The sequence below is a fragment of the Piliocolobus tephrosceles genome, chromosome X, assembly GCF_002776525.5.
Source record: "Piliocolobus tephrosceles isolate RC106 chromosome X, ASM277652v3, whole genome shotgun sequence".
Taxonomy (NCBI): Eukaryota; Metazoa; Chordata; class Mammalia; order Primates; family Cercopithecidae; genus Piliocolobus; species Piliocolobus tephrosceles.
The window spans coordinates 11,034,325-11,050,742 of NC_045455.1; the positions used below are offsets into that span (position 1 = coordinate 11,034,325).

At 39.0% G+C, this 16,418-nt stretch overlaps 1 protein-coding gene across 6 annotated transcripts in view; it reads right to left on the bottom strand.

Annotated features, from left to right (window-relative positions):
* TPP2 (tripeptidyl peptidase 2) overlaps positions 1-16,418 on the bottom strand; it is an 89,718-nt gene that overhangs the window by 7,253 nt on the left and 66,047 nt on the right. For 2 of the 6 annotated variants that reach the window (XM_023217997.1, XM_023217996.1), the window contains 3 exons: positions 14,481-14,577; positions 13,297-13,427; positions 10,515-10,640 (listed from right to left, as the gene is read on the bottom strand). In XM_023217997.1, coding sequence (XP_023073765.1) covers positions 10,515-10,640; positions 13,297-13,427; positions 14,481-14,577 — 354 coding nt within the window. Of the gene's footprint in view, positions 1-10,514; positions 10,641-13,285; positions 13,428-14,480; positions 14,578-16,418 lie in introns of all 6 variants that reach the window. The other 4 variants (XR_004228681.1, XR_002732815.1, XM_023218000.2 and 1 more) reach the window with 2 other exon arrangements.

Below are 16,418 nucleotides of genomic sequence, written 5' to 3' on the forward strand. Positions count from 1 at the left end.
CTGCATTTTCAACTGAGGTACTGGGGTCATCTCACTACGGAGTGCCGGACAATCAGTGCTGATCAGCTGCTGCAGCCCGACCAGTGAGAGCTGAAGCAGGGCGAGGCATCGCCTCACCTGGGAAGCGCAAGGGGGAAGTCCCTTTTCCAAGCCAGGGGAACTGAGACACACAACACCTGGAAAATCGGGTGACTCCCACCCCAATACTGCGCTTTGAGCAAACGGGCACACCAGGAGATTGTATCCCACACCTGACCAGGAGGGTCCCACAGCCACGGAGCCTCCCTCATTGCTAGCATAGCAGTCTGCGATCTAACCGCAAGGCAGGAGTGAGGCTGGGGGAGCGGTACCCACCATTGCTGAGGCTTAAGTAGGTAAACAAAGCTGCTGGGAAGCTCGAACTGGGTGGAGCTCACAGCAGCTCAAGGAAACCTGCCTGTCTCTGCAGACTCCACCTCTGGGGACAGGGCACAGCTAAATAACAAAAAAACAACAACAACAACAACAAAAAACAAGCAGCAGGAACCTCTGCAGACGCGAACGACTCTGTCTGACAGCTTTGAAGAGAGCAGTGGATCTTCCCACACAGAGGTTGAGATCTGAGAAGGGGCAGACTGCCTGCTCAAGTGGGTCACTGACCCCTGAGTAGCCTAACTGGGAGACATCCCCCACTAGGGGCAGTCTGACACCCCACACCTCACAGGGTGGAGTACACCCCCGAGAGGAAGCTTCCAAAGTAAGAATCAGACAGGTACACTCGCTGTTCAGCAATATTCTATCTTCTGCAACCTCTGCTGCTGACACCCAGGCAAACAGGGTCTGGAGTGGACCTCAAGCAATCTCCAACAGACCTGCAGCTGAGGGTCCTGATTGCTAGAAGGAAAACTATCAAACAGGAAGGACACCTATACCAAAACCCCATCAGTACGTCACCATCATCAAAGACCAGAGGCAGATAAAACCACAAAGATGGGGAAAAAGCAGGGCAGAAAAGCTGGAAATTCAAAAAATAAGAGCGCATCTCCCCCTGCAAAGGAGCGCAGCTCATCACCAGCAACGTATCGAAGCTGGTCAGAGAATGACTTTGATGAGATGAGAGAAGAAGGCTTCAGTCCATCAAACTTCTCAGAGCTAAAGGAGGAATTACGTACCCAGCGCAAAGAAACTAAAAATCTTGAAAAAAGAGTGGAAGAATTGACAGCTAGACTAATTAATGCAGAGAAGGTCACAAACGAAATGACAGAGATAAAAACCATGACACGAGAAATACGTGACAAATGCACAAGCTTCAGTAACCGAATCGATCAACTGGAAGAGTATCAGCGATGGAGGATGAAATGAATGAAACGAAGCGAGAAGAGAAACCAAAACAAAAAAGAAGAAAAAGAAATGAACAAAGCCTGCAAGAAGTATGGGATTATGTTAAAAAGACCAAATCTACGTCTGATTGGGGTGCTTGAAAGTGAGGGGGAAAATGGAACCAAGTTGGAAAACACTCTTCAGGATATCATCCAGGAGAACCTTCCCCAACCTAGTAGGGCAGGCCAACATTCAAATTCAGGAAATACAGAGAACACCACAAAGATACTCCTTGAGAAGAGCAACTCCAAGACACATAATTGCCAGATTCACCAAAGTTGAAATGAAGGAAAGAATCTTAAGGGCAGCCAGAGAGAAAGGTCGGGTTACCCACAAAGGGAAGCCCATCAGACTAACAGCAGATCTCTCGGCAGAAACTCTACAAGCCAGAAGAGAGTGGGGGCCAAGATTCAACATTCTTAAAAAAAAGAATTTTAAACCTAGAATTTCATATCCAGCCAAACTAAGTTTCACAAGTGAAGGAGAAATAAAATCCTTTACAGATAAGCAAATGCTTAGAGATTTTGTCACCACCAGGCCTGCCTTACAAGAGACCCTGAAGGAAGCCCTAAACATGGAAAGGAACAACCACTACCAGCCATTGCAAAAACATGCCAAAATGTAAAGACCATCAAGGCTAGGAAGAAACTGCATCAAATAACGAGCAAAATAACCAGTTAATATCAAAATGGCAGGATCAAGTTCACACATAACAATATTAACCTTAAATGTAAATGGACTAAATGTTCCAATTAAAAGACACAGACTGGCAAACTGGATAAAGAGTCAAGACCCATCAGTCTGCTATATTCAGGAGACCCATCTCACATGCAGAGACATACATAGGCTCAAAATAAAGGGATGGAGGAAGATCTACCAAGCAAATGGAGAACAAAAAAAAGCAGGGGTTACAATCCTAGTCTCTGATAAAACAGACTTTAAACCATCAAAGATCAAAAGAGACAAAGAAGGCCATTACATAATGGTAAAGGGATCAATCCAACAGGAAGAGCTAACTATCCTAAATATATATGCACCTAATACAGGAGCACCCAGATTCATAAAGCAAGTCCTTAGAGACTTACAAAGAGACTTAGACTCCCATACAATAATAATGGGAGACTTCAACACTCCACTGTCAACATTAGACAGATCAACGAGACAGAAAGTTAACAAGGATATCCAGGAATTGAACTCATCTCTGCACCAAGCAGACCTAATAGACATCTATAGAACTCTCCACCCCAAATCAACAGAATATACATTCTTCTCAGCACCACATCGCACTTATTCCAAAATTGACCACATAATTGGAAGTAAAGCACTCTTCAGCAAATGTAAAAGAACAGAAATTATAACAAACTGTCTCTCAGACCACAGTGCAATCAAACTAGAACTCAGGACTAAGAAACTCAATCAAAACCGCTCAACTACATGGAAACTGAACAACCTGCTCCTGAATGACTACTGGGTACCTAACGAAATGAAAGCAGAAATAAAGATGTTCTTTGAAACCAATGAGAACAAAGATAACAACATACCAGAATCTCTGGGACACATTTAAAGCAGTGTGTAGAGGGAAATTTATAGCACTAAATGCCCACAAGAGAAAGCTGGAAAGATCTAAAATTGACACTCTAACATCACAATTAAAAGAACTAGAGAGGCAAGAGCAAACACATTCAAAAGCTAGCAGAAGGCAAGAAATAACTAAGATCAGAGCAGAACTGAAGGAGATAGAGACACAAAAAACCCTCCAAAAAATCAATGAATCCAGGAGTTGGTTTTTTGAAAAGATCAACAAAATTGACAGACCGCTAGCAAGACTAATAAAGAAGAAAAGAGAGAAGAATCAAATAGACGCAATAAAAAATGATAAAGGGGATATCACCACCGACCCCACAGAAATACAAACTACCATCAGAGAATACTATAAACACCTCTACGCAAATCAACTAGAAAATCTAGAAGAAATGGATAATTTCCTGGATACTTACACTCTTCCAAGACTAAACTAGGAAGAAGTTGAATCCCTAAATAGACCAATAGCAGCCTCTGAAATTGAGGCAATAATTAATAGCCTACCAACCAAAAAAAGTCCAGGACCAGATGGATTCACAGGTGAATTCTACCAGAGGTACAAGGAGGAGCTGGTACCATTCCTTCTGAAACTATTCCAATCAACAGAAAAAGAGGGAATCCTCCCTAACTCATTTTATGAGGCCAACATCATCCTGATACCAAAGCCTGGCAGAGACACAACAAAAAAAGAGAATTTTAGACCAATATCCCTGATGAACATTGATGCAAAAATCCTCAATAAAATACTGGCAAAACGGATTCAGCAGCACATCAAAAAGCTTATCCACCATGATCAAGTAGGCTTCATCCCTGGGATGCAAGGGCTGGTTCGACATTCGCAAACCAATAAATGTAATCCAGCATATAAACAGAACCAAAGACAAGAACCACATGATTATCTCAATAGATGCAGAAAAGGCTTTTGACAAAATTCAACAGCCCTTCATGCTAAAAACGCTCAATAAATTCGGTATTGATGGAACGTACCTCAAAATAATAAGAGCTATTTATGACAGACCTACAGTCAACAGCATACTGAATGGGCAAAAACTGGAAAAATTCCCTTTGAAAACTGGCACAAGACAGGGATGCCCTCTCTCACCGCTCCTATTCAACATAGTGTTGGAAGTTCTGGCTAGGGCAATCAGGCAAGAGAAAGAAATCAAGGGTATTCAGTTAGGAAAAGAAGAAGTCAAATTGTCCCTGTTTGCAGATGACATGATTGTATATTTAGAAAACCCCATCGTCTCAGCCCAAAATCTCCTTAAGCTGATAAGCAACTTCAGCAAAGTCTCAGGATACAAAATTAATGTGCAAAAATCACAAGCATTCTTATACACCAGTAACAGACAAACAGCCAAATCAGGAATGAACTTCCATTCACAATTGCTTCAAAGAGAATAAAATACCTAGGGATCCAACTTACAAGGGATGTAAAGGACCTCTTCAAGGAGAACTACAAACCACTGCTCAGTGAAATCAAAGAGGACACAAACAAATGGAAGAACATACCATGCTCATGGATAGGAAGAATCAATATCGTGAAAATGGTCACACTGCCCAAGGTTTTTTATAGATTCAATGCCATTCCCATCAAGCTACCAATGAGATTCTTCACAGAATTGGAAAAAACTGCTTTAAAGTTCATATGGAACCAAAAAAGAACCCACATTGCCAAGACAATCCTAAGTCAAAAGGACAAAGCTGGAGGCATCACGCTACCTGACTTCAAACTATACTACAAGGCTACAGTAACCAAAACAGCATGGTACTGGTACCAAAACAGAGATATAGACCAATGGAACAGAACAGAGTCCTCAGAAATAATATCACACATCTACAGCCATCTGATCTTTGACAAACCTGAGAGAAACAAGAAATGGGGAAAGGATTCCCTATTTAATAAATGGTGCTGGGAAAATTGGCTAGCCTTAAGTAGAAAGCTGAAAGTGGATCCTTTCCTTACTCCTTATACGAAAATTAATTCAAGATGGATTAGAGCCTTAAATGTTAGACCTAATACCATAAAAACCCTAGAAGAAAATCTAGGTAGTGCCATTCAGGACATAGGCATGGGCATGGGACTTCATGTCTAAAACACCAAAAGCAACAGCAACAAAAGTTAAAATTGACAAATGGGATCTCATTAAACTAAAGAGCTTCTGCACAGCAAAAGAAACTACCACCAGAGTGAACAGGCAACCTACAGAATGGGAGAAAATTTTCCAATCTACCCATCTGACAAAGGGCTGATATCCAGAACCTACAAAGAACTCAAATTTACAAGAAAAAAACAAACAACCCCATCGAAAAGTGGGCAAAGGATATGAACAGACATTTCTCAAAAGAAGAAATTCATACAGCCAACAGACACATGAAAAAATGCTCATCATCACTGGCCATCAGAGAAATGCAAATCAAAACCACAATGAGATACCATCTCACACCAGTTAGAATGGCAATCATTAAAAAGTCAGGAAACAACAGGTGCTGGAGAGAATGTGGAGAAATAGGAACACTTTTACACTGTTGGTGGGATTGTAAACTAGTTCAACCATTATGGAAAACAGTATGGCAATTCCTCAAGGATCTAGAACTAGATGTACCATATGACCCAGCCATCCCACTACTGGGTATATACCCAAAGGATTATAAATCATGCTGCTATAAAGACACATGCACACGTATGTTTATTGCAGCACTATTCACAATAGCAAAGACTTGGAATCAACCCAAATGTCCATCTGTGACAGACTGGATTAAGAAAATGTGGCACATATACACCATGGAATACTATGCAGCCATAAAAAAGGATGAGTTTGCGTCCTCTGTAGGGACATGGATGCAGCTGGAAACCATCATTCTTAGCAAACTATCACAAGAAGAGAAAACCAAACACCACATGTTCTCACTCATAGGTGGGAACTGAACAATGAGACCACTTGGACTCGGGAAGGGGAACATCACACACCGGGGCCTATCATGGGGAGGGGGGAGGGGGGAGGGATTGCACTGGGAGTTATACCTGACGTAAATGACGAATTGATGGGTGCTGACGAGTTGATGGGTGCAGCACACCAACATGGCACAAATATACATATGTAACAAACCTGCACGTTATGCACATGTACCCTAGAACTTAAAGCACACACACAAAAAAATGTGTGTGTGTGTATATATATATATATATATATATATATATAGGTATTACCTTCTTTTGGTACCACCATATAGCAACTCTCAAAAAAAAAAAAAAAAAAAAAATGAAGGTGAAGAGACTACGCAGTCAGTAAGTCATTGGTGCCCGCTTGGGATTTCCAAGTTCGAGGGAATTGTCCAGGCTAGGGTTTCATCATGGGGCAACAGTTGTCAGCTCAACAGCAACAGTATATAAAAGTATTGAAACAGCTGCTTAAAGCTAGTGGAGCCTCATTTTCATAGGCTCAATTAAGGGACCTAATGCAAACTGTTGTTTCTCATAACCCATGGTTCCTGGAAGAAGGTAGGGTAGACACAGATCTCTGGGAACAAGTCGGGAGAAATCCTAAACAACATGCACAAGGGCAACAGGTCCCAGTAACATCTCTAAGGTTGCGGGCCTTAGTTTGGGCTGCTTTGGTCCCCCTCTACACAGAAGAACCTACAAAGGGAAGGGAGGAGGAGCCATCATCTATCTACATTACCACCTACTCCTTCTCCCTCAGCCCCGCTGGGCAAAATAACAAAGACGGAATGGAGGTTTTGCCTGAGCTCCTTCCTCCAATAAATTGGAGAAAAGACAAAGAATATGCTACAGCTATGGGACCCTGTCTTAGGCAAGTGGCATTAGAAGGGGAGCTCTTGGCCTGCCTGGTAATGCAAAATTGGCAAGGCAATTAGGTGTATGAACCATTAGTTTTAACACTTAATAAAGATACAAGGAAAAGCATAAATAAAATGGAGTTGTTAGTCCATTTACAAGAGGGTTGAGGTCACTCTGCAGATCTCTAATAATGTTATTAGAGATCCACTGTTATTCCTCCCCTACCCCTGACGAGGCTCTCTCAAAATCTTATTTGGCTAGAACAGTGACCTTTAAAGGGAGAGAAATAACAAAGAGCCCATAAATTAGCTGAGGAACAATTAAAAGCCAGCCATATACAACCATCAAACAGCACTTGGAATTCGCCCATTTTTGTCATTCCCAGAAAGTCTGGCAAATGGAGACTTCTGCATGACTTATGGGCTATCAATGCTAATTTGCAAGCTATGAGGCCCCTTCAACAGGGCCTCCCTTCCCCAGCGGCAATCAATGCCTATAGATTGTCCTATAGTCTTATTGACTTTATTGACTTAAAAGACTGCTTTTATACTATTCCCCCTGCAGAACAGGACAGAGAAAAATTTGTGTTTACAATACTAGTTATCAATAGAGGCCAGCTCGCCGATTTCATTGGAAAGTACTTTCTCAAGGAGTATTGTATCAGTATCATGTAAATCAGGCTTTGCTCCCCAGTAGAAAAGAGTTGCCTAATTGCAAGATTATTAATTTTATGGATGATATTTTACTAGCAGCTCCAACAGAGCCAGTACTTTTAAGTTTATATGCCTCTGTCGTAAAGAATACACAGTTAAGAGGTTTAATCATAGCACCTGAAAAAGTACAATTGTCTTCTCCTTGGAAATATTTTGGATACATTCTAACTTATCGGTCAGTAAGACCTTAAAAAGTTAAATTAAATACTAGCAACTTACACACCTTAAATGATTATCAGAAATTACTAGGTGATAATGACTGGCTTCGCCCCACCTTGGGCATAACTACTGATACATTACAAAACCTGCTTTCTATCCTAAAGGGCAATACAGCCCTAGACTCTCACAGGTATTTAACTCCTGCAGCAAAAAAGGAAATTGAGGAAATACAGCACGCTATTTTTCAGAGGCAACTGGATCGCACAGACCCACAATATTCAATATTCAGTTCAATTGTTTGTTTTTCCTACTAAGCATTCCCCAACAGGATTAATAGGACTGATGTCGCCAGGGCTATGCTTCCTAAAATGGGTTTTTTGCTCACATACCAGAACTGAAACTCTATCTCCCTATATCCAGCTAGTTAGTAAAGTCGTCTATTCAGGCTGCAGATGATGCCATCAGTTGCTAGGTTATGACCTTGATGTCATCAGAATTTCTTTAAGTAAAAAGCAATTCAAGGCAGTCTTGCCCTTATCTCTAGACCTGCAAATAGTACTCTCTGATTATACAGGCCATATAGAGCATGCCCGTCCTGCTGATAAACTACTTCAGTTCAGTCCTGTACTCCTGTAGTTATGCCTACAAAAGTGGTTCACCCTCACCATACCTAATGCTTTAATGCTTTTTACTGACGGCTCTGGTAAAAAATGGGAAAGTGGCTATTTGGTGCAGACTACACAATTCCCTCATTCGTTCTGGATTTAATAACACTCAGAGAGCTGAGGTTGGAGCCTTAATATTGGCCCTGGAGACTTTTTCTGCTCAGCCTATCAATATTGTTAGTGACTCTGTTTCCTCTGTTTATTTATTGCAAAACCTTGAAACAGCCCTCATTAAGTCCACTCTCGAGCCCACCCTGTGTGCAGTTTTTCTTTGATCTCAGCAACTGGTGGATCAACGTACACATTCTCATTTTATTACACACATTCAGGCCCACAGCTCACTGCCCGGCACCCTAGCTTATGGCAATGATCAAGCAGACCTGCAGATTTTGATGTCACTGCTTGACCAAGCCACCCATTCGCATCAACGTTTCCACCAAAATTGGAGAAAATTATCTAACCAATTTCAACTTACCCAAAGATGAAACACATTATCCTGCAATGCCCAAACTGCCAGCTAACAGGCACGTCCCCTCCTTCAACAGGTGTTAACCCTAAAGAACTAGATCCTAATCAGCTATGGCAAACAGATGTTACACACGTCCCTAAATTTGGAAAACTAAGATATGTACATGTATCTGTTGATACCAATTCTCACCTAATTAGCACACATGCTCTTCTTGGAAAGTCTGCCTAATATGTTATTAAACATTTTCTTCTAACTTCTGCATTTATGGAGTGGCCCACAAAAATTAAAACTGATAATGGTCCAGCTTATGCCAGCTCAACATTTCAGCAATTTTGTCACACGTGGAACATCCAACATTCCACAGGCATCCCTTAAAACCCCCAAGGACAGGCCATAGTAGAACGTGTCCAATCTGCCCTTAAAAATATGCTCAGAAAACAACAACAACAAAGGAATATGAGTAAGGACCCTGCAACACCACTGGCACAAGCCTTATTTACCCTTACTTTTAAAATCTAAATGATACATTTCAATCAGCTATAGAAAAGCACTTTGCTAAAACCTCTCAAGACATTAAACCCTGCAGTTTTATGGAAAGATACAAACAGTAATGTATGGTGCAGTTCAAATGAATTGTTAACGTTGGGAAGAAGATATGCTTGTGTTCACACCCCCTCAGGTCCTCTCTGGATTCCAGCACGAGGCATCAAAAAATACCATAGCGTGGCTAGGACCCAATCTGGTACCAGAAATGAATAAAACGACCCTGCAGGACCCATAGCCCTGGATGATGCGGCTTCTTCAGATGACACAAGCCCTGGACATTACCTGGGGGATGCTGAAGAAGAAAACCCAGGAAGCTAAGCGAATCCTGCTCTAGACATAGATATCCTTCACTCCAGATAATCTGTTCCTTGCTATACTTTCTGTTGTACACTGCAACTCTCATAGGGTATTAAACCTTCATATTCTCTCACTCTGCCTGCAACCTGTACCTGCTACCTCTACGGGGCTCATCTCTTAGATTTGCCTTTCTTCTGCCCTGTTACCTGGGCAGACACCACCTTCCCAGGCTCTAATAATGTAACTGCTTGGCTGGAAGAGGTTAACACACCCCCAGTAGGGTTCCTTAGTAATGGCACACATTGGACTGAGGTGCCAAGAAACACTACACGTCACTTCTTGATTGGAAAAGCATGTTACTGATTATACTCATGTTTGTCTTACATTATTTACTAATTCTAGGAATGCAAAGCTGGAATACAAGCAGTAACCACTATGCCAGACAAACTGGCTACTGCACACATCTGTACTCTTCAATCAACAAAACCTGATGCAAAAAACAGAAAAGGGGGAGATGTAGGACACCGGTCAGGGTGGTGGGTAAAAGTTAGAGGGAAAGATGCAAACCTTCTTGGAAGGTTGGGAGGTCTCACAAAAGCTTCAAAAGAGGATTTGACTGAAGGCAGCCAAATTCTCTTATCTGGAGCCAGAGAGCAAAGGGCAGATAACAAGGGAATGTAAAGGAACTTATCTAGATAACTGTTTACTCCTGTCTCCAAAAACCAACCTCTGATCATTTGCGTGCAGGACTGCTCTCTACTCGGGGGGTTGACAATGTTTATTACCCACAAATTGTGTTTGCTCCACACCTTTGTCATTAAATCTCTACTAAATAAATGTGAGCATCGCTGGCTGAGGGGGACTGCTAACTCTCTTCGGCCCCTAGTGCTGGCAGTCCCCTAGCCCACTCTTTCACTGGATACCTGTGTCTGAGTACTCCTTTCATCCGTCGCTCGGCCAGAGTCTGCAGGGCAGACTCGGCAAATGCTGCCTGATGGATCCTGGCTGCCCAGAGAAGGGCTTGAATGATGCAGAAATCAGAAGGCAACCTGGGGGTGACATAGGTAATCTGCATTTGTCAGACCTGGGTTAAATTAGCTGTAAGATCCCTTTCTATTTTAGCATCCTCTGATCACGTACTCTAAATGCTACATATATGGAGTATTCCTTTCCTCTCCTTAGGCTGTATACTGACTGGCTGAGATTGAATACCTTTTTAATACATGAGGGTTTTTCCACTCAGGAGAAAGTCAGCTTTTCTTTCTACAGGTTTTTACAATTTGAAATATTTATTTAAAAATACTTGTATTTCATTATCTCTTAATAATTTCCTATCTGGCAATTTCATCTTCTATATTAGATGATAAGTTTCTTTAGAGACTATTTTGTTCATTTTTTAAGTCCCATTCAGTGATGCCTTACATGAAGTATTTGCTCAATAAATACCTTGAAATCAAATTAACAAAAAGTTAATATCATTTTTAAGATTAGAAAATGGCATTTTATAATATTTGATGTTAGTGATTTAAGAGAAAGCAATTTTGCATGGAAATGAGAAATTAATGCTCAAGTTGGCTGCTACTTGCCCACAGATGAGATCCGTAAGAAATGTTAAGTATTTCCTGATAGCATCTTGTAAAATATTTCAACTCTGAATATTGTCTTCTGTCCAAACACAACCTGGCCAGAGTCTATTTCAGTCAGGCCAAAGCAAAGGCCTGGAGAGAAATTCTTTAATTACAAGGATAGACAAGTTGACCCAGTGTTGCTAAAAACTTAAAGCAGCTCCACTCTCAGCATTTTTACAAAGTTTTATGGCTTCTTTCTAGTTTTATCAAAGCTTATTTGCAATAGCCATGATAGTCAGTGTCTAGTAATCTCCAAAGAGTAGAAATTAAAAAAAAAAGAGATTAAAAACAGTGATTAAAAAAGACCAATAACAAAATAACACTAATCTTGTGTTAGTTTATGGCTCACTGTAATCTGAGACTGAGTTTCCTCTGTGGATGGTAAAATTAAGAAAACCATATGTGTTATTTCATGTAACACCTGAGTTTGAGAAAATCATATTACTTTCAGAAAGTATAAAAAATAACAAAAGCTAGAAAGTATATGGGATAGTTAATGTCAGGGGCTGCAGAGAGCTCAAGGAAGACTCAAAATGGGCCATTCCTTTTTAGCAACTGGTGATCTGCAGAAGACAGTTTTAAAGTGACCAAGGCCAGCCTCCTCTTGTAATAAGATGAACAATGATCACCCTAAGACAGAAAGGAACACAATGAGGATGGGTGGGAGGAAGATGATGCTCCTTTTTCTGTGAGATAATAATGAGTTACGTTGACCTTCTCAAGAAGGCAGTAAGAATATACAGAGAAAAGAAAGGGCATGGGCTGTGGAGGCAGATCCTGATTTGACTATGTGCTTTCCGACTTCCTAGCAGTGGCACCTGGGCCAAGTCATCTAACCCTTCTGAACTTCAGTTTTCTCTTCCTTAAAAGGGGGATACAAAGGCCTCTGCCTTTCATGTTGTTTGGAAGACTAAATTTAAATAAAACAATGTATTTAAAATGCCCTCAATAGTCCCTTGTACATAATCGGCACTTAATAAATGGGGGCTGTATTTTCTATTATTATTAACAACAACAACAAAATGGCAATGTTCTGAGACTATTCTTTTGAAAAATATGAAAAGGTAATAATAGCGGTCAAAGAACTAATTTTAAATACATTCTATCCCACTTGCAAATTATTGCTTGTAAGATTCATAAGATCCTATAGTGTCAATATAAATGATATAATGGAAAGAATTCTAGCAGTTTAGAATCCAACTATTTCACGTAGAAAAAAATACTGACTAAAACTGATAAAATTTTTAAGGAAAATTTAGTATTTTCAGGCAGCCTGAATAGTTTTGGTTTATTAGTTATAATAACCACAAAAGAATCAGGATATTTCTACCTAGTTAACGATCTTGTTATGTTGAAAATGAACCAAAGTGATAAACAAGTAACTGACATTGGGAGAGCTACCATGAGGTGATGGTTTAAGAGTTCATGGAAGGGTGAAAGTGACCAAATGGTAGCTTGGTTTAGAGTCACCGGACCATTATACCAACATGGAAATCTCTTGCATGGAAGGAACCATACCAACCAGTCATAAATCCAGGGAAGCTTCTCTATTTACACACAGCATTAGGTTTTATAAAGGCAAAACTATAAATTCTCTCCTTCTATTCTCCCTAAGTAATACCGTAAAGTCAGTTTCATAAAAGTTGCCAGATAGTTTTACCTGATTTTATTTTTTATCATTTATTTCACTACAAACCAAATATTGGGTTTTTCATGTTATTGGACAATAAACATTTTAAATATTAATTTTACAGTCTTAATTTTTGTCTTCCTGATATGGTCCAATTCACATAAACCCTCAAGTGGTTGGACTGCTTGATCACAGATACTCATATCTCTCCACCTTGACAGTACTTAATAGCAGAGAAGGCAAACTACTTTTCTTGGGCTTACTCTTAAAAAGATTGGACAAAATTATTTAAAAATATCTAAGGAGAGTATCCAAATGGTGATAATTCCCATTATAAGGATATAACAAACATCAGAAAAGCAATATCCTCTATATTATTAGTCCCTACTTTTAAAACAAGTTAACTAAGAAATGAGATGCAAGAAAGATTATTTACTGGTTAGGTACTTTTTTATAGTAGCTGCATCAGGCCTGGGATCAGTCTTCATTGCAATATAAACTGCTAGGGCTGTTTGATCTATATGAGAAATAACAGCATTTGCCGCGTCAACAATTTCATTAAGTCTTTTCATTCGTTCCTGGAGATGAAAAAAAAAAAGTAATAAAAAATAGGTACATCAATCAGCATACGAAAGAAATTTCACTTCTGCTCTCTCAACCATGAGAGCTACAACTGCAATGTGAGTAAACTACGTAATTGAACCCAGGGGCTCCATGCTGTCTCCTAAAGTGATTTTTCTAACTGCTGATATCTCTATAAAACTTGAGCTCAGATGTATAATAAAAATACCTTATTTACATTCCCTGCTGGAGTACAATGGTAAAAGCAAGCAAAATATAAACTTCATAAAAATGTAGTTTTTTTTTTTTTTTTTAACAAAGGTAACTCCTTTTCTATATTTCTTAATATTCTAGAAATGTGATTGGCTATTATTACTCTAGTTGCACACCACCTGAAAACAGGGAGAAAAAAAAAAAGCCCTAGCTGATGAAACCAGTTCTTCCTGATCCATCATGAAAAACACAAAGATGAGAGTAAACACTATAATCAACAGTCTAACTGTGATTACCATGATGTTCCCAACAATTTGCCTCTTTCTTGTTAAAGTATTTTAAGAAATCTCCTTTAAACACCCTCTGGTTCACTCTGAATCCTTGATGATTTTTATCTGATTAGGACAGCACTTTCCCACTGCTTTGATGACTAATGAGAACTGGTCCACCTCATCACAGACTAGAACTACAGCCAACTCTCACAAATGGGAATCATTAACAAAGTTAATGCAAAGTAGGAATCCTTTCAGTGAAGGTGTTCAGATTTCCATCTGGCCAGGATTACTACCTTCTGCCCCTTACCCTTTAGGTTAAGGTCATGAAAACAGTTCTTAGGGTATCGTCTCTACTACTAATCTCACTGACCAAGCATGAGCAAGAATCCTAAACTAAATTCACAGTAGTGGCTAGGTCTTATAAAAACCTTCATGAAAACAGTTTAATACAACATTCAATTTGAGAAAACATGTTTTAGTCAGCAAGAACAGAAGAGAAAGATAATAATGCACTTTTCCTCAAAACACAAACCTTATCTAATTACAAACAAAATAAGATGTATTAGAATGAACATGTCTAACCTTTTCAGCATCCAATTGATGAAGTCGAGCAACGTACAGAGGAAGATAATTAGGATATGTTTCTTTCAATTCGTTATAAATGTCACTAGAATCCAGCCTATGTATGTAAGAAGGAGATAAATATTTACTTTTTCTTTTAAAAAGAGTATTTCTGTCTTCACTATTATTTAACATTGCTTGGAAGTTTAAGCCAATAAAATAAGACATTAATCTGAAATACAAGTATAGTCATTGACAAGGATTACAATTATTGGCAGGTAGTATAAATGGTTAACTAGAAAACAAAATAAATCAAACTGGGCTGGGTGTGGTGGCTCACAAGGTCAAGAGATCAAGACCATCCTGGCCAACATGGTGAAACCCCATCTCTACTAAAAATACAAAAATTAGCTGGGTGTGGTGGCACACGCCTGTAGTCCCAGCTACTCGGGAGGTTGAGGCAGGAGAATCACTTGAACCTGGGAGACGGAGGTTGCAGTGAGCTGAGATTGAGTCACTGTACTCCAGCCTGGTGACAGAGTGAGATTCCATCTCAAAGAAAACAAAAACAAAAAATAAAATAAAAACTGAAAATTATTTCAATTAAGAGTTCAATAAGATATCCAAATAAAAATATGCATCAATATCTTTCTTACATACCAGCTATTATATTTATTTAAAAGGAAGAAAAGCATGTTCACAAATAGCTAGAAAGATGAAAAGATTTAAAAATGTCTAAGATCTATTAAACTTTTCTGAAAATTCTAAAAAAAAATAAAAACTTAAACTTTTCTGAAAATTCTAAAGTCTTGAATGAATAAAGTTATTCTACGTTCCCTGATGCAGAGGCTGAATAAAATTCTCAATTCTACCTGATTATATGTATCAGGATAAAAACAAATTAACATACAAATGGTAAGTAACTAGCACCAGAAGTGGGTAAGTTACATTAAAGTCACCTACTATATTAACAAAACTCCATAATAGCATAAAAATAAGGTTGACTGGGATTTTGATACTATAACTAACTTTCTATGAAAATAAATTTAACTTGTAGACAACAAAATTTACACTAATTCTTAGTACAAAAAAAATTAAGTCCTGTTTTTCTCTTTTCCCTAACAATTATACAAGGGCAAAATCAACATTTTCATTTCAGATGTTAAAACTACTGCACCTTAATTATAAATTTTTTTTTTCCAAAAAACGTTGTAAGGTTTTTTAAGTTTTGTAAGGAAATGGTAATAATTTTTTGCTGTTTTCTTCTAAAACACCTATTAGGTAAACCTTCTCAATTTTTTCTCCACACAATTTTCCCATTTTAAGTGTGAATTTCAATGTTTTCTAGCATAGTAACAGATATATGCAACTATCACAACAGTCAACTTTAAAATATTTTTCATCAATACAAAAAGAAACTGCCATACCTTTTAGCTATCAGTCTCCCCAGCCTCCCCAGCACTAAGCAACCACTAATCTACTTTCTGTCTCTATAGATTTCCTCATTCTGGACATTTAATATGAATAGAATCATATAATACATGGTCTTTTGGGACTGGTTACTACCACTTAACATACGATTTTCAAGGTTCATTCATGTTGGAGCCTGTACTAATCCCATTCATGGCTGAAGAGGAGTCCCCTGTATGGATACATCACATTTTGTTTGTCCATTCATCAGCTGATGGATATTCCACCTTTTGGCCATTATGAATAATGCTGCTATAAATTGTCATGAACATGTTTTTGTGTGAATATAGGTTTTTATTTTCCTTGGGTATATACCTGGGAGTGGAAATGCTGGGCCATATGGAAACTAAGCTTAATCATTTAAAGAGCAGTCAGATTGTTTTCCAAAACGTCTGCATCATTTTTGTATTCTTTACCATCAATGTCTGACCATCAATTCCTTGTGATTTTTATGTGCGTTTCCCTGAAGACTACTGATTTTGAGCATCT